The sequence below is a fragment of the Dendroctonus ponderosae genome, unplaced genomic scaffold (genome assembly GCF_020466585.1).
Source record: "Dendroctonus ponderosae isolate FM_Combo_2020 unplaced genomic scaffold, Dpon_F_20191213v2 Dpon_F_20191213_9, whole genome shotgun sequence".
Taxonomy (NCBI): Eukaryota; Metazoa; Arthropoda; class Insecta; order Coleoptera; family Curculionidae; genus Dendroctonus; species Dendroctonus ponderosae.
The window spans coordinates 4,359,558-4,378,937 of record NW_026019116.1 but is presented as its reverse complement, the minus strand read 5'-3'; the positions used below and the strand labels follow the sequence as shown (position 1 = coordinate 4,378,937).

General features: G+C 40.8%; 1 protein-coding gene across 2 annotated transcripts in view; it reads left to right on the top strand.

The window, feature by feature from the left end:
* LOC109541705 (longitudinals lacking protein, isoforms J/P/Q/S/Z) overlaps positions 1-19,380 on the top strand; it is a 167,603-nt gene that overhangs the window by 146,153 nt on the left and 2,070 nt on the right. The window contains exons 6-9 of one of the 2 annotated variants that reach the window (XM_019910630.2): positions 18,615-18,872; positions 18,924-19,022; positions 19,087-19,197; positions 19,253-19,354. In XM_019910630.2, the coding sequence (XP_019766189.1) occupies positions 18,615-18,872; positions 18,924-19,022; positions 19,087-19,197; positions 19,253-19,354 (570 nt within the window). The remainder of the gene's footprint in view (positions 1-18,614; positions 18,873-18,923; positions 19,023-19,086; positions 19,198-19,252; positions 19,355-19,380) is intronic. The other variant, XM_019910632.2, reaches the window with a different exon arrangement.

Sequence of the window (19,380 nt, the reverse complement as noted above, 5' to 3'; positions counted from 1 at the left end):
ATCGCGTACGTTCACAAAAAAAACATTCAGCTCTCAATTCTAAAGGCGCAGGCCCCTGAAACTTTTTCTCAGTTTAGGCAATGGATTGAACTTTACGGAACGGACGGAATTGGAGTGGCAGGAGTGTTGGGAATGATTTTCCAAAAACACTCAAAGTTGAGGTTGCGGAAAGGACGATAGTAAAATCGCGCACGTCTACCAAAAGAAGCTCCACCTGTCAATTCCAACGGCATAGAGAGTTGAAACTTTGTTTCAGTGTAGACAATGGTTTGATCTTTCCGTGAGCAACATTTGAGTTACATGTGAGCCCAGTCTGATTTTTCAGAATTTCCTAAAATTGAGGTTGCTAACACGACGGTTATAAAACGTCGCAGGTCTACCAAAAAAACTCAACTCTAAAGGCGCAGGTAGTTGCAACTTTTTCTCAGTATAAGCGATAGATCGAAGTATACATCGACAAAATGTGTATAACATGCGAGCTTAGACGGATTTTTCTGAAGCTTCCAAAGTTGAAGCCGCTAATACGACAGTAGAAAGTCGCGCAAGGCTCATAAGAAAGATTTCCTACTCCCAAATTTTAAGGCCCAGGGAGTTGGAGACTTTCAACCAGTGTAGAAGATTGATTAAAGTTTACACGGAGATAATTTAACTGACATGCAAGCTTAGGCGGATTTTTCAGAAACCTCCAAAAGTCAAGTTACGTCAAAAAGACGGTAATAAAATCGCGCAAATCTGATCAAAATATTCCAGCTTTTAACTTTTAAGGCACAGGGAGTCGCAACTGTTCTCCCAGTGTAGGCAATAGATGAAAGTTTGGACGAACAAAATTTGAGTCGCGTGCACGCTTAGACGGATTTTTCACAAGCCTCCATAGATGAAGTTGCTAATACGACTGTTATAAGATCGCGCAAGTCTCATAAAAAAATTGCTACTCTCCACTTTCAAGGCGCAGAGACTTGGAACATTTCTCTTAGTGTAGGTATAACAGAATTTAACTGTCATGCGAGTTTAGGCGGATTTTTCAGAAGCCTCCAAAGAGCAAGTTGCTAATACGACGATAGTAAAATCGCTCAAATCTGATTAAAAAATTCCTACTTTTAACTTTTAAGGCGCACACAGTTGAAGTGTTTTCTCAGTGTAGACAATGAATTGAGCTTTACACAAATTTGGGAGGCATGCGAGCTCGGGCTGATTTTTTAGAGTTTTCGTGCTGATGCTGGTCTATCAAAAAAAATTGTAACTCGCAACTCTAGAGGCGCAAGGAGTTGTAACTTTTTCTCAGTGTAAAATATGGATTCATATGTACTGGGACAAAATTTGAGCCATCTGCGGCCTTAGGCTGAATTATGAGAAGCCCCCAAATTTGAAGAAAGACAATTGACTCTCAATTTACCACAGGGCTACAGATTGTGGAGGAGTGAAACCCTCATGTTTATCCCTCTACTCACCCCCATGTGCTCACTTTTACCTTTTAAGGACACAAATGCAATTCCTGCGGAAAATCGTACAGACATCCGCAGTCTTTATGGTCGCATGTGCGATTCGACTGCGGCATTACGAAGAGCTTCGAGTGTCCGTTTTGCGAGCACAAATCGAGGAGGAAGCACCACTTGCAGCTGCACATCGAGGCCAGACACAAAGGCAAAATGGACGTGGCCGAACTGAAACGAAACTTTGCCAACAACTTTTGACTGCATTTTTGTCGTTGTTTGGTTGCATCTGTGTTGCTTTGCATGCAGGACTCATGGGTGGGCCGTTGTGTGTACTGTTTGTGTGCTTTAGGTCGTCCTGCCACGGTCAAGGGAAAGTCCGTCTGTCCGCAATGTAACCGGAAATACAAATATCGGCACACGTTGAACCGCCACATGCGCTACGAGTGCAACAAAAAGCCCTCGTTTTCCTGCTTGTATTGCAACTATGCGGCCAGAAGGAAGTACATCCTGCTGGACCATGTCCGCGTTAACCACAAGGAGGATTACGCCAATTTCTCCAAGAATATTTACAAGTTTCTGTATAGTGACGCCGATGCGGGCAACCAATAAACGTGTTTAGTAGTGTAGGCTTTATTGATTGGTTAATAAATAATAAATGTAATAAGTAACTCCAGTGTAAGGGATTAAAGGTCATTTCGTTCATCCGCAATGTTTTTTGTAGGTTTCCAAGCCAGCAAGTACAAGGCAAACGACCAGGGCAGATATCCATGCAACAAGTGCGGCAAATCTTACAGGCAAAAGACCAACTTGATACGCCATTTGCACTTCGAATGCGGCTTGAAACCGCGATTTGCCTGCATATGCGGCAAAAAGTTTAAAAGAGGCTTCGACTACAACATCCACCTGAAAATCAGCCAATGCCAGCAACTTTTCTAACCCAATTAAACCACTAACCACTGTTTGCTGTAGCTGTTTGTCTGTAGCTAAAATCCCCAGCCCAAGTGCAAAGTTCTGTTTTGAATTTGCGGGTTTTTAGGTATGCTATTCTCGTGCACTCAATGCTTCAAAAAGTACCGCCATTCATCCTCACTCAAAACGCACCAGCGATTTGAGTGCGGAAAAGAGCCAACTTTTCAGTGCTGCTTTTGTTCCTACAAGTCCAAGCACAAAGGAAATCTCAAAAAGCATGTCCAATCGTGGCACACAGTCGGGCCTGTAGTCTAAAGCAGTAAAAGGATTTTTTGTGTGGAAAGTTCGGCTTCCAGGTGGGTTTTATGTGAGTGAGTGCAACCAGGGAATAAAGATTCACTTTGACAGAATTTGAGTGGCTTTGATTCAAAAATTACGCGACTTTCAAAAATGCCAAGCTCCTAATCCTCAAGGAGTAGCGTGTGGAAACTTTTCCTCGATGTAAACAAACAATCAAAGTTTATAATGAGAGAATTTGACGCAAACTTCAGCTTAGGCTGATATTGCAGCGGCATTTGAAAATCAGCTTAGTGATCAAGCGAAAGTCATTAATTCGGGCATGTAATTTCTCAGACAAAAACTTGCAGCTTCAAATTCGGAAGGAGTTCCAAGTGGAAACTTTTTCTCAGTGTAAACAAATGATGAGGCCTCACTCACACCGAGGTTGAGTCAACTTGAACAGTAGGCAGATTTTTCAGAAGCAACCGAGCTGAAGATCTTAATAAAACGGGACTCAGTTCACTTTTAACCGTTTTATCTCCAAACCAAAAAGGGCAAGTGAGTTTTTTTCTTAGTGTAAACAATGAATTAGGCTTCATATGACGAGAAATTGAGTGCAATGAGGTTGAGGATGATTTTTCAGAAGCATCCGAAGGTCGGGTTGTTGCTCAGGCGTCGATAAAACGCCCATGCAAGTACTCTGAAACCAGTTCCTACTCCAAATCTGCAAGGCCTACCAACATGCAACTTTTTTCAGTGTACACAAATGACAAACTTTTTTTCAGCAACACCCAAAGCTGAAGCTACTCACTGGGCCGTTGTAAAACCATGCGACCCCACTTTTAAAAAGTTCCAGCGCTTAACCCTCAAGAGGTAGTGAGCGGAAACTTTTTCGCAGTATAAACAACGAACGAAAGTTTATATGGGGAAAATTTGGGGAAATTTTGAGCATAGGCTGATTTTTCAGAGGCATACGAAAATCAGGTTGCTGCTCAGGCGATCGCCTAAGTCGATAACGCGTTCATGCAAGCCTCGAAAAAATTGCTACTCCAATCTTCCAAGGAGAACTTGAAACTTTTTCTCGGTGTATATAAATGATAAATTGTATATACTTTCCTGACTGTGTTTCAATTCCAAATCAAATTCATTCCTGGGTTTCAGTCATTTATTGTCTCTATTTATCAATCAAAATACGTTTCGGTGTGCAAAATACGGTGGAAAAATACACCGAAACGTATTTTGATTGGCAAATAGAGACAATAAATGACTGAAACCCAGGAATGAATTTAATTATAAATGATAAAGCTTTACTCACACCAAGTTTCAGTGAACTTTGGTCTTAGAAAGATTTATCAGAAGCATCCAAAACTGAAGCGCTTGGATTGACGGTTTCAAAATCGTGCAAGTTCAGTTCACTTGCATCAAGTCAAGTTTTCCGGAGTAGTGCGCGAAAAATGTTTCTCCGTGTAAGCAAAGAATCAACCTTTGTATTGACTGGCTGGAATTTGAATCCAATATGAGTTTAAGGTGATTTTCCACAAAAATCCGAAGATCGGGTGCTGATGAGGCGATCGCTAAATCCATGAGACATCCATGAAAGTCCTCCGAAAAAAAATCCCTACTTTAAATCTGCAACGCGTACCAAAATGAAACTTTTCCTCTGTGTAGACAAATGACAAAGCTTCACTCGGAGCGAGTTTTAATTCACGTCAGTCTTTGGTTGATTGTTTGAAACACCCACAGCCGGATTGGAGAGTTGTAAAATCACGCACGCTCACTTAAAAAAACACTCGACTCTGAAACCTCCAGAAATGGTGAGCGAAAACTTTTCTGGGTGTAAACAAAGGACAAAGCTTTACATAAATAAAATTTGAGTCAAGTTTGAACATCTGCTGATTTTTGACGAGCGCCCAAAGCTGAAGCTGCAAGTCATGCACGCTCGTTTTTGAAAAACTCCCACTCTCTACCCGAAGGGCCTAGAGAGTTTAAACTTTTGCCATCTATAGGCAAAAGACAAGAGTTCACGCGGACAAAATTTGAGTGTAATCCCATTGTTGGTTGAATTTGCCAAAGCCTCCAAAGTTGAGGCTGAGAAAACAACATTGCCCTAACTTCAAGCTTTACTAAAACGCACCAGACCTTCAATTTCGAAGAAAAACACTCAAAACTGTCACAATTGTAATGAGAGTGTTTGCATATAAGCATATAGTAGGTTTTCTCAGCCGAACTAATTTAGCCCCGCCTGCATAAAGCTTGAACTACCAGCATGCTTTCCGCTCACTAACTCGCCGCAGTTGCGATGTGAATGCATTGCGTGATTGTCGCATTAATTATCGGTTTTTAGGTTTCAAATGCCCAAAGTGCGGCCGACTGTACAAGTGGAAGGGCTCCTTACGCCACCACTTAACCTACGTGTGCCAGAAGGAGCCAACATTTCAATGTTACATTTGTTCGCATGCCTGTTTCAGGAAAGGGGATCTTAAGTCGCACCTGCGGCACCGCCATAATATGTCCCAGCATGATTGTAATCTTTAATATATTATAATAATTATACGTGCGATCTTATGCAATTGCCGGCAGAGACTTATTTCAGATCCAACTTAAACGGTGTTTAATTTTTCAGAACGGTGGGGTTGCACCAAATGCGACCGATCGTACAAGCAAAAAGCCCATCTCAATAGACACATTCAACTGGAGTGCGGCACTGAGCCGCGACACCAATGTGGGCGTTGCTTGAGGAAGTTCAGGCACAAGCACACTCTGGTCCGGCATATAAGCACCGTTGCCTGCAAAGTCTTCAGCAAACTAAATAAAACCGCTTGAATCATTTGGTTTTGCTTTAAAGCGTTTCATTTCATCCGGCATTAACTAGTTAGAAATTGATTTTTTCCTATAGGTGCATGTGAAACCTTAACTCCTTTGATCTAATTTAGTGTTTCTTATAGTGTACGCGTACAAATGTGAACACTGTAGCATGGGCTACACGCGTTACAACTCGCTCTACGCCCACAAAAAATACAACTGCCCATCAACCACGAGAAGTAAATTCTCCTGCCCGATCAATCAGTGCGTGTACAGGACGAATTTGCGTTTCAACTTCAACAGGCACATGAAACTCCATCAAAGCAAAGGAGTGCTATAATTTTAAACTGTTAATTGATTAAATAAAACTGCTTCCAGTGAGCGAATTTGCGACTGACTGTGTGGTTTTTTAGAGCGCTTCAGGTGTTCGAATTGTCCACGCAACTACAAGCATCGAAAACATCTCAATCAGCACTTGAAGTACCAATGTGGCAAACCTCCTACAGCGAACTGTACTTTTTGTCCCAAGAAGTTCCACTTCAACTTTGAGTTGTACTTGCACACCAGGACGGCGCACCCCAGGAAATGAAAGTGCTGGTTTTCCTCAAACGCGACTTTTCAATAAAAATATTATTTTTAATATTGTCGTTTTTTTCTTTGACAATGACTCGATTCAAAAGAGACTTTAACTGCCCGAAACGCTCCTCGATGCGCTTTAGATGGCAATTTGTCATTTAAAGGGTCTTGAAGCTTTGGAAAAATGAGTTTAAGCCCGAATTTGACTTGAATCTGGTCTGAAGAAAGCTTCCCATATTGCTCAACCTGAACAAAAGGTTCAACTGGCAAAGGCTTTAGGGTTTGCGTGTTTCTGGAAATTCAGCCTAAACTCTGAATTTTATTCAAATTTGACCTGCGCGAAGATTTTTTGCTTGCCTAAACGGAGAAAGTTTCAAATTTCCACTCATTTCCGGGTTGGAGTTTAAATTTTTTTCAGTGACCTTCTGAAAATTCGGTTTCAACTGGCATTCGACTGAAATTTTGGCTTCTCAAAGCCTCATCTATTGGGTACAAGCACAGCTTCAGGGCGTTTCTGAGGTCCAGTTAGGGAATTATTTTTTAGCTTGTAGACTTGCGGGATTTTACTAATGTCTCATGAGCAGACTCAACTCTCGGTGCTTCTGGAATATCAGACTATGCACGACTTTGCGTCAAGTTTTGTCTAAGTGAAGCTTCGTCCATTAGTTACACTGAGAAAAAGTTGTGACTTCCTACTCGTTGCAAGTTTGGAGTTGGGTTGGACTTTTTTTGGCGGATTTGTGTAATTTTACAGTATTCGCAGTCGTAGCTTTCAGCGCTTCTGAAAAATCAACCCGAGCTCCAATTTGATTGAATTTTTGTTTGGGGAACACTACATCCATTCCTTTCACTGAGAAAAACTTTTCTTCAAAGCTTCAACTTTGAGTGTTTCTGAAAAATCAGACATTTCTCGCATTGGAGTCAGGTTGGACCTGAATGAAGCCTGATCATTTACTGAGAAAAAGTCATCACTGAGAAAAAGTTTTCCAAGTTGCTCCGCTTCTTCGCGTTGAAATTATATTTTTTGGCGCACCCGCGCGATTTTACAACTGAAGAGTATAACTTCTGAAGGGTCTAAGTGCCAAAATCCAATAGTTGAGAAAATCAACAAAAACACTTTATATACAAAATATTAATAAAACCATGTTTCGACCACTTACGACCGTTTTCAAGCAAAATATAGATTTTTGAATATACAGGGTAATTCAAACTTGGCGTCATTCCTTTTAAGGGGTGATAGAGGTTCCCTTGGGGAGCACGAGAAAATGTTGAAAATTTTTATTTCGAAAATTTCTAGAAGATCTTAACAGTTGAAGATCGAACTTCAACTTTGTTATTAAGCATTATTTTGAAATTGTTCAATGTTTAATTGGTAGCATATTAGAATACTTACGCATTCAAAAAGAAAAATTATGATCTTTGCTTCAAATTACGAAAATTTTTCATATCAAAAAAGTTCTCTTAGTTACATTCTTGCAACTTGAATTGTAAGCATAAATTAATCGAACACTAAGCAAAGATAAGAACATGTACCGAGGTTACAATTACAACTCGAAACAAAGCGAGAATAGTTCATTTGTATCCTGCTTCTAATAAAGACCTTTTTTAAAAAGGCTTTTTGTATTGACCCACACGTAAATGCTTCTACAATTTTTTGTTAAAAAATCACAGCGGCAATTAAGGTTTTTGTCATTAACAGGTTACAGGTGGATAGCCCTTGTCAATAACAACAATATTTAGTCAAACTGTGACTTACTTTGAATTTCCTCTTCCACCAAATAAATATCGAGAAAGGGCTACATTCCTACCAAGTTTGTACGATACACACAGCACAAGGAGATACAAATGGAACATGAGTTAATTAACTGAATACGAGAAGCTGCTTGATAAGAGTGGATAATAAGGAGATTACACAAGCACTACCTTGTTTGGAGTTAACCATTCAAATGTTTGGTGTTGTATGGATTATTTGTAAACATCAAACCCCGCAGAACTCGAGATTATGAGAACAGGTTGACATTTCGAGTACGTTCCGCAGTCCAACGAATCTTGTTGAATTTACCGTTTATCCTTGTCTATCTTATTTCCACTCTGTATAATTCCATGGTTACCGGAGTTTTAAATAATTACAAATCAACAGGTATTTGCACAATGTTAATTAGGCAGATTACCTTGAAGAACATTGCTGCCGTATTTCTGATATGGTTTTCTGCAAATTTTTCAGTTTTTAATAACAATTAATTTATTTTACTATTTTTTCTGTACTCCTATAACAGCGCCAAACAACACCTCCAGAGGAATGACGCCAATTTTGAATTACCCTATATGGCACTTAGACCCTTTAGAAGTTATACTCTTCAACTGTAGTAATTGTGTGGTTTTTTAGTGCGCTTGAAATGCTCCAACTGTCCACGCAACTACAAGCACCGACAACAGTTCGTCCGCCATTTGAGGTACGAATGTGGCAAAACTCCTACGGTGAGCTGCCCTTATTGTCCCATCAAGTTCTACCACAAGTTCCGCTTGAAGCCGCACACCAGAAGGGTGCACGGCATTGAATTTGAGGGATGAAAGTGACGATTTTCCTGAAAAAGTCCGTTGAAGTGGGAATGTTGAGCGATTGAAGGTTGAGGGCTTGAAGCTGAACCTTAAAGAAGCTGCGTCGAACGTCGCTTTTTCCGACAAAATGACCAAAAGGCTTTTCCATTAAAAAAATATTTTTTTCAATGTCGTTTTTTTCTTTGATAATGACCCGATTTAAAAGAGACTTTATCTGCCCGAAACGCTCCTCGATGCGCTTTACATGACAATTTGTCATTTAAAGGGCATTGAAGCTTTGGAAAAATGAGTTTAAGCCCGAACTGGAATTTCCATATCTGAAGCGCTTCTTTAGCGAAAAGCTTCAGCTCAACTTATATATACAAACTTCAGTTGCTTGTCGGAAAACTAAGCTCAGTTCAAGCTAAAAGATTGTAGAGAGAGAAGAGGGTTGAGAAAGAAGAACAAAAGAAAAGATAAGAGATCATTCTTAGCAGCTTTCTGCAAGCTGGCGCCCCATCCTCCATTTTCTACCCGCTAATCCTCACACTCGTGACACAAAGTTACATCACACTAAGTGACCTTAAAGGTCACCTACATTTTTAGAAACTACCGCACTGGCCATATGGACCACAATGATTCTATATTTGAATGCTATTATCTTCCGATTTCGTCCACTGTCGGTAGCAAACCGAATATTCATACACATTTTCGAAATCTTTCAAGTTGCTCCTCTTTTCCGCTTTAGAATTGGATTTTTACTAGTAGTAACTGTGTGTTTTTTTAGTGCGCTTCAAATGCTCCAACTGTCCACGCAGCTACAAGCACCGAAAACATCTCACTCACCACTTGAAGTACCAATGTGGCAAAACTCCTACGCTGAGCTGTCCTTATTGTCCCGTCAAGTTTTTCCACAAATACCACTTGAAACCGCACACCAAGAGGATGCACCGCATTGACTTTGAGGGATGAAAGTGCTGGTTTTCCTCAAAAAAACTGTTCAATAATACCTACCATTTCAATTAAATATTGCTTTTTTGATTGCCGTTTTTCGTTTGGTATCGACGCTAACTCGGTTCAAAAACGGGCATTTTAAATTCGCTTAAAGCAAAAATCCGTTTGAGCTCGAATTTGACTTGAATTTCGTCTGAAGAAAACCTGATGTTTTGTTCAAACTGAGGAAAAGTTTCCACTGTCTTCGTCTTTAGTTTTGCATCCGTTCGATCAGCATCTTCAACTTTGCGTGTTTATGGAAAATGAGCCTGATCTCCACGTCTACTCAAATTTGGCCTCAGTKAATACTTATTCGTTGCCTAAACGAGAAAAAGTTTCAAATTTCCACTCTCTTCCGGTTTGGAGAATTTTTTTTAATGGCCTTAGTTGCAAYCGCTCAACTAAGCRCCYTAACTTTGGCCGCTTCTGAAAATTCGGTTTCAACTCGCATTTGACTGAAATTTTRGTCGAAAATTTTTTMGAAAARCCTCATCTATTGCRAACGMAGATAAAAAGTTTCAGAGCGKTCCTCGATTTCAGTTTGCGGATGGATTTTTTTTGCTTCTGGACCTGCGTGATTTTACTAACGTCTTATGAGCAGACTCAACTCTCGGGRTTTCTTACCGGTAAAAATCAGMTTAAACCGAYATTTSACTCAAATTTGGCCAAGATGGAGCCTAATCCTTTGCAGAYACGAAGAAGAAGCTTSAATTTGCTCGGTGTTTCCTTTTGAAGTTAGAATTTTTTTCTAGCGGACTTTCGCGATTYTTTATCCGTCGTTTYAGCAGCTTCAGCTTTAAATGATTCTCCAAAATCAAATCTAACTCGCACTTGACTCAAATTCGGCTCGAATGMGATTCTRTTCTCATGCTGTGAGAGTTTCASCTTTTTCGGTTTTTTCGGTTTAAAGTTGATTTTTTTAGCGGGTCAAGTCCAGTTAAGTCCAGTAACCGTCAAATGAGCATCCGCATTTTTGGGTTTTTCTGAAAATTCATAGTTAATTCACATTTTATTCAAATTTGGCCTAAATAACGCATGATCTTTCGCTTAAACTGAGAAAAAGTTTCCAATCACTCTTCGCTTCGGGTTAGCAGTTGCCATTTTTTTAACAAACTTGCGCAGCCTTGCAACCTCAATTTTGAGTGCATCTGAAAAATCCGGTGTTCCTCACATTTGATTCAATTGTGTGCTTTTGTTGTTCAATTTTGTGTGTCAAAAATGTGCTGTGCAATTATTTCGGAGATTAATAAGCCAAAGTGAACAAAAACCGTGTTTAACCCTTTCCAATTGTAGATCGTTATGTCTGTTCCGTCTGTTCGAAGCACTACAAGCACCAAAAGAGCTTGAGGACCCACCTGAAGTACCAATGTATGAAAAGGCCGACGTTTCTATGTTGCTTCTGTAACAAGATGTTCCACTACCAGTATCACTTGAATTTGCATGTGCGAAGACGACATGATCCTCCGGAAGAGCTGCAGGGCAACCATAGATTTAGACTATAGTTTACAATTTAGTGTAAGTTCCATCAAGTTAAACCGTGTCTAATTGCCTGTTCCGTTAGTTGTAGAGCAGTTCGACTGTTCCAGATGCAACAAGACATATAAGTACAAGTCCTCGCTGTCCAAGCACTTAAAGTACGAATGCGGGGTGGAGAAACAGTTCAGATGCACTCTGTGCTCGTACTCGGGGAAGCAAAAGGCTCATTTGATCAGCCACATGCGAAATGTACATAAAATCCTGCTGCGCTAATTTGACTATTAATTAATAAAGTGTTTTCTTAGTAACTTGAAGCCTGCTCTAGTGGTGAATGGGGTTAATGCGATGTGGAAACAATTGCAAAGTTTCTGTTCTATTTCAGGCGCATACCGATGTGCCCAGTGCAGTCGCACCTACAAGAACAAGTGCACGTTGCGGCGGCATCAGAAGTACGAGTGTGGAAAAGTGCCGCAGTTCCAGTGCCAAGTTTGCGGCCGACTGTTCCATCAGAAATCCAACTGGAATATCCACCTGAAAGGGTGTTTCCGGCGCAATTTGCTAGTGGCCGGAAAAAGACCTTCCCATAATCAATAAAGCGATTTTTTCCAGCCGCTTTATTATTTCCGTAGTGCAGATGTTTAAAAAGTCCTCAATTGCAGGTCCTCCAGTACGTTGCCCCAACTGTGGCAAAGACTACAAGAACAAGCACTCGCTGTACTGCCACTTGAGGTTCGATTGTGGCAAACCGAACAACCACGGGTGCACTTTGTGCTCTTACTCGACTAAGCGCATTCACAGCCTCAAGCGGCACATGCTGCTGCGGCACACTCAGAACGGCACTTAAACTTGCGTTTCCTTCCTCAACCATTTCTCAATCCACTCAAACTCGGCGCTAGATTTATGCTGCTTTATTTTTAGTTGCTTGGAACTGCCATCAATGCCTGAAAGTCTACAAGCTGAAAAGCTCCCTGAGGCGCCACCTGAAAGTCGAGTGCCTGAAGGAGGGCTCTTTTGCATGCGCCCATTGCCAGAAACAGTTCAAGCATTCGTTCTATCTGAAGGTGCACATGAAGAGGTACTGCAAATATATCCACCCTTGACCTGTCAGTTGAATATATTGTGCAAAATCGCAAGTCTTGTGTCTGATTTTTCCACCAAACTCTAATGAACTTTTGTACTATTTGAACGGAATTTGACTGAAATGTTTTGTATTTGTCTGCCTTTCAGCTGCCAAGCTGCGATACTTTTGCCAGTGCGGCAAGGGGTATGTGCATAAAAGCAACCTCAAGAGGCACGAAAAAGAGCATGAAGACGAGCTGTTTCATCACTGCAATCTTTGTGCATACAAGAGCAGCAGAAGTGACTCTTTGAGGAGGCACTTTGCGCTTGTTCACAAGACGTAAGGCTGTTTTTACCAAATAAACCAAGTTGCCTGCAAATGAAAATTACATTCACCCATGTAAAGCCTCTAGCAGCGGGTGGAATAAATGCAAGTGAACTGGAAAAAGAGCAATTATGCTTTTTTGAAAATTAGCTTCTATTTTGAGGGCTTTGGAATAATCAGGCTCAGCGCAAATCTTGCTCAAATTTGTTCCTTGTGGAGCCTCATCTATTGCTTCCATTGACGAGAAAGTTTCAATGCGCTGCTTTTCTCCAATTAAGAATGAGGATTTTGTTTGAGTCAAAGTGTGGGTTTTTCAACCGTCTTCAACCTGATCTCGCCTGTGACTCAAATTGTGTGCATGAAAAGAACAATTCACTGTCTACATCTAGAAAAAGTTTCAGCTGACTGCGCCTTAAAAGTTCMGAGTTCTATTTTTTTTTTGTGAAAGTTCGTGTTTTTCAACCCCATTTGTCATATCAGTATCATCTTGAACTTTGAGTGATTGTGAAAAATTAGCCTCAGATGGAATTTGACGCAAATTTGGCTTCCAGAGGGCTTCATTCATTGTGTACACTGTGASAAAGTTGGAATTCGGAACTCYTTTCTGTTTTGGAGTTCTGATTTTTTTACTGAAAGTGYGTGTTTCTCAACCGTCGTATCAGCAGCGTCMACTTTGAGTGCTTCTGAAAAATCAGGCTCGGCTTGGATTTGATTCAAGTTTGGTCYCTGAAGAGTTTCATCCATTGTGTACAGTGTGCGAAAGTTTCATTTCGGGTCTCCTTTTGGTTTKAGAGWTCGGAATTTTTTTACTAAAAGTGCCTGTTTTCTAGCCGTCGTTTCAAAARCGTTGTCTTTCAGTGGTTCAGAAAAATCAGCCTCATCCCGGATTTCAGCCAAATTTGTTYATCCTAGAGTTTCATCCATTGTGTRTACTATAAGAAAATTTCATTTCGGGACCCCTTTCGGTTTTAGAGTTGGTATTTTTTAGTAAACATGCGTGTTTTCCAGCCGTTGTTTCAACCGCGTAAACTTTAWAAGGTTCTGAAAAATCAGTCACAACTCGGATTTAATCGAAATTTGGTATGACTAGAGTTTCATCCATTGTGTATGCTATGAGAAAGTTTCATATAAATGTGCGAGTTTCTCAAACGTCGTATCAGGAGCGTGAAATTTGGGTGCTTCTGAAAAATAAGCTTCATCTCAAATTTGACTCAAATTTGGTCACCGTAGAGTTTCATCCATTGTGTACACTGTGAGAAAGTTTAATTTCGAGAATCTTTTTGATTGTAGAGCTCGGATTTTTTTTAAATGTGCGTTTCTTAACCTCCGTAAGTCACCTCGGATTAGACTGAAAATTGATGTCCATAGATTTTCATCTATTGTGAGAAAGTTTAARTKTGGTACTCCTTTTAGTTTTAGAGCGTATTTTTTTTCTSAAAGTGTGTGTTTTTAGTCGTCRTWTCAGSAGCRTSAMMTTTGRGTGCTYCTKAAAAATMAGCTTCACCTCAACTTAGACTCAAATTTGGYTACCTTAGAGGTTCATCCCTTGCGTACACTGTAGGAAAGTTTCATTTTTGTAYTCTTTTCGGTTTTGAAGTTWTGTTTTTTTTTTTCTGGGAGAGTGCGTGTTTCCCAACCGTAGAATCAATAGCGTCAACTTTGGCTTCTGAAAAATCAGCCTTATCCAGGATTTCATCCAAATTCGGTCTCCGTAGAGTTTCATCCATTGTGTACACTCTGAGAAATTCAATTCGAGATTCCTTTTGGTTTGAGAGTTCGGATTTTTTTGTGAATGTGCGTGTTTTCCAACCGTCGTTTTAACAGCGTTAATTTTGAGTGGTTCTAAGAAATCAGCCTCAGCTCGGATTTGATTCAAATTTGGTGTCCGTGGAGTTCCATCCATTGTCTAAACTGAGAGAAAGTTTCAAAGCGACTTGTTTCAATTTTGGAATTTGGGACTTTTTTGTGAAAGCACATGGTTACCATCCGTTGTTTCAGCAGTGTCAACTTCTGGTTTTCATGTGATTAAAGTTTGATGTACTTTGAGTTTCATCTACTCTGGACTGAGAGAAAGTTTTAACTTACTAACTTCTTTCAGTTTTAGCGTAAGGATTTTTTGGTGAAAGTAATTTTTTTTCCATCCAACATATCAGCAGCTTCAAATTGAGTAATTTTAAAAAATCAGCCTGCACTGAAATTGAACTCATGTTTCCTGTACATGAAGTCAGTTTCCTGGTTTCCACTGGGGAGAAGTTTCAACTCACTACTCCTTTCGAGTTTAAAGTTGCAAATTTTTTTTACTCCAAGCGCGTGATTTTAAACCCTCGCATCGGCAGTCTCAGGCTTGAATGCTCCCGAAAAATTAGCCTGACATGGAATAAAACTCAAATTTAGTCTATAGGGAGGTTAGGTCTATTGTATACACTGAGAGAAAGTTTCAACTCTCGACTTTTACTGGTTTTAAAGTTACGATTTTTGTCCAAATAGAAGTGCTTGCTTTCAAACCGTTATATTAGCAACTTCAACTGTGAGTGCGTCTGAAAAATCAAGCCAAACTCCGTATTAAGTGAAATTTCGCCCATCTAAAGCTTATTTTATTGTGGACACTGAGAGAAAGCTCACTAGTTCTGTGAGTTTACAGCCGGAATTTTTATTCTGTGAAAATACAACGGGTGTGATTTCACGCCCGTCGCATTAGCAGCCGCAACTTTAGCCGCTTCTGAAAAATCAGTCCAAACTCAAATTTGACTGAAATTTGGTGTAAACCGAACCTTGTCCATTGTCTATGCTGGGACAAAGAAACTTTTTAAATGGTTGCGTTTTGGGAAAAGTTCAGTGTTTTGTTTGCAGACCTTCGGAGAAACATCGGACAAACTGGGCAAAAAGATTTCTGACTAGCCAAAAAAACTAAAAACAATTGAACTAAAAAATATCATTTTCCCTCCTGTAAAACCCTGGAAATCCTGAAAAATTTGTTACTAAATGGTAAATATTTGTAGGCAAATTCCAATGCAATGTTTGCCGCACAATCTTCAAGCGAAAAGGCGGATTGAATCAACATACGAAATATTTCTGCGGCAAAGAAGCCACAATGTCCTGTCCAGTGTCCACGTGCCGTCATCGATCCAAGACAAATTTCAATTTGCGCAAACATTTGCTAGCTGTTCATGGAATCAAAACTGGACGTTAATAATTTCAACGTTTTTGAGTTTTCCCGTGCCAATTCATCCCTCTAGTTCCTGTGGCTTGTGGCCGCTAACTGTGGATTGTTTTAGGAAAAGTTCCAGCCAAATTCGAACCAATGGAGTGCCATGTTTTATCCAGAATTCCCGGTGCATCGAAAACTGGCCGGAAATATTGTCGCGGCTGTTACGGGAAGAAGCTGAACAACGAAATTCCCAAGTCTCGAGTGAAGAAAGTGGCCACTTATTGCCAGAACTGTCCGAAATTGCCCCGATACTGTCCAGAGTGCTTTTATAGAGTGCATTCGCAGATGTTGATTTGATTAAATAGTAAACGTTGAAGGACTGATTTGGTATAATTGATATATCTGTTTTGTAGAGAAACCCCGGTTTACTTGTAAAAGCTGCTCAAAAACGTACAAACACAGCCAATCGAGATACAACCACGAGAAGTACGAATGCGGCAAGGAAAAGTCCTTTAAGTGCCACAAGTGCGGCTATAAAGCCTACTTCAAAGGCCACCTGCGCAGCCATGTGCTCAATAAACACCGCCTGACCTAGTTAGTCTTATAATCCCCACAACATTCTGGTGTTTTTTGCCATGGAAGATTTTTTATGTTTTTATGTTTCAGATGTGAACAATTCGGGAAACGTAAAACGATTTAAATGTCCCAACTGCTTCAGAGCGTACAAATCCAAAGGCAACATGCAGCGCCACTTGAACTACGAGTGCGGAAAAGCTCCCCAGTTTAAGTGCCAGTTTTGCTTTAAGGCATTCAGCCAAAAAACTTCGTTGAATTACCATCTGCGAATGTTACACGGATATGTCATATCCAGCACGGCGCATCCCTTTGATTTCGCATAGCACACCCTGTATGTTTTTGCTTAATCACACAGTGAAATCAATCCTTATACTACAAAAAGGTATTCAGCTTTAGCAACAGTACTGCAGATAATCGCCACTTTGTATGGGCTGTCATGGCAAAATACAGGGTGGGCCATTGAAAAGCGGACAGACGCTGAAGGATGTTTATTCTAACATCGACGGATTGACGAGTTGACGACAATTTACGCCCCTCCTAGTGTTGAAAAATATGTGCCAATGAACATCAATCGGTTGTTCCTAATAAAAATTCCTCATTTTCATATTTAAGGCTTCGCTTAAGGATTCTTAGCAGAACCTTCGAAGCAAACAGCTTTTGGAACATATTGAGCTTCTAAAATGTACTATCTTTGTACCGGGAGTATCAACCTTAAGTGCTTGCAAAAAATCAGTCTAGACTCGAATTCCACTCAATTTTTTTATAATCTTGCGTGATTGGTACTGTTGTATCTGCGGCAGCATCAACTTTGAGTGCTTCTAAAAAGTCAGTGTAATTCGGAAGCTGATCGGAATGTTTTTCTAAGTGAAGCTTTATCCATTCTATATACTGGGAAAAAATTTCAGGTTGTAACTCCTATCAAGTTTGGAGTTCAAGAATTTTTTGTTCGGGAAACTGCGCGAATTGCTTCGGTTGTTTCAGCACCATCGCCTTGAGTGCTTCTGAAAATTCAGCCTAAACTGGCATTTGACTCAAATTCGAGCTGAGGACAGTTTTGTTCATTATTTCTATTGAGAAAAAGTTTCAACTGGCTGCTCTTCTCGAGTTTGGAGTTGCAATTTTTTATTTGCGGACTTGCGTGATTTGTTACCTTTAATTCAACTTTGAGTTATTCAGAAAAGTGTGCCTAACATTAAATTTGACTCAGATTTTTCTCAGATTTCGTCTGAGTAATGCTTCATTCATAGCGTATTCTGAAAACAAGTTTCAAATCGTAAATCTGTTCAACTTTGAAGGGACGATTTTTTGTTCGCAAAATTGTGTGATTTTCAACCAAATAAAAGCTGCAGCGCCGCGCATCTTTCAGTGCTTCTGGAAAATCAGCCAATGCAGAAAATTGTCTGGAATGTCATGTGTCTGAAGCTTCATACATTGTTAAACTGAGAAAAAGTTTCGAATCCCAACTCTTTTCAATTTTGAAGTTGCAATTTTCTTGTTGCGAACTTGCGCGCGCTTGTTAACTGTCGTATCAGCAGCATCGTGTTTGACTGCTGCTGAAAATTCAGTAGAAGCTCGCAATCGGCTCAAATTTGAGCTCATTGAAGCTTCATTCTTTGTTTACAGTTAGAAACAGTTTCCAGTCGCAACTTCTTGCAAGCTTGGAGTTGCAAATTTTTCTTTGTATCGGTAAAGTGGTTTACCACCGCTGTATCAGCAGCTTCAGAAAAATCAATCTACACTCCAGAAATTTAAAGTGGGTGAAGCTGATTCAATTGTTGAAGACGCACGACATTTTTTCAGGCGAAACGTTTCCAGTGTGGGGTCAAAAATTCGAAACAAACTGAAAAATGTCAATCAATAATCGCTAAAATCCCACTCTTTTGAGAGTATTTGCCTGGCTTTCCTCATCAGCACATACTAATATCGACCTAATTCCAGGTAAAGGCTTCACATGCCATCAATGCAATAGATGTTACAATCGCCTAAACAACTTGCAGCGCCACTTGAACGTCGAGTGCGGCAAAAAGCCGAAGTTTAACTGCCCCGTTTGCTGCAGAAAATTCAAGTACAAGCACGTGCTGAGCACCCATTTGCGAGTCCATGAAAAACTGTGGAACCCTCCCACCCCATCCTAAATCCCTCAAACTTCTGGTTAGAACCTGCTGGATTAACTGGAAACAGTTGTAGGGTTCGAATGCGACACGTGCGGCCGAAAGTACCGCTACCGAAGCACTTTGAGGACGCACCAAAGGCTTGAGTGCGGCAAAGAGCCGCAGAATGAGTGCTCCATGTGTATGTACCGTTGCTACCAGCCGGGTAACCTCAAGCGCCATTTGGTGCTCAAGCACGGAAAAACCTTTCAACGATTAAACGCTTTAGACCATTGTTCTTAAGTTTCCTTTTCCAGCTTGCCTTTGCTTTGTACATAAAATGCTGACTAGGTTTTAGAGAGTGCAATAAAGGAGCGTTCCCGGAAATGCTCATGAAGTGATTTTTTTAGGGCCAAAGCCCGTAGTGTCCGCCTGCCACTCCTCCGTGGCGCATTTTGTCGATCTGAGCCACTCGGATGATGACATGTACCCAAATCTGCACGATATGCTGGACCTAACAGTGGTGGAAGGTGGCCAGGTGATGGACATGTACGAGGACTTGGAGGGGCCTTTTACCATTTTCTGCAACATCTGCAACACCGGGTTCAAACACATTTCCTCGCTGAGGTACCACGAGAAGCATCGCGTGTGTCTCAAACCGAAAAAAGGTAAAATTATGAGGAAACCCATGACCCCCCATCTAGTGAGGATTGTTGCAGACTCGAGCGACCCCCGTTGCCCCAAGTGCGACAAGGTCTTCGCCACCGTCACCGGGTTCCAGTACCACATGAAGCGCAACGTGTGTGAAAATATCAAAGGTACGCCTCTAGTTAAACCCTCTCCCCCATTGCTGAGGGCAATTGTTAAAGTGCACCTTTGCAGAGGAACCAAAGGTTCCGCAGTGCCCTCAGTGTCAAAAGGTGTTCGCTACCATAACAGGCCTGAGCTACCATATGAAAAGACGGGTGTGCGAACAAGTAGACGAACCAAAATGTTCGTATCCTGCCCCAGCCTGCATGTGGTTTTCGCTAATTTTTCATTGTTTCAGTTGAGGAGGTGCACAGTTGCGAGAAATGCCAGACCACCTTCAAGCATCGCGCCTCCCTCTTGTACCACGTCACTCACAATGTGTGCTTGAAGCCCAAGAAAGGTACCTTCATTTGATTAAAAACGGGT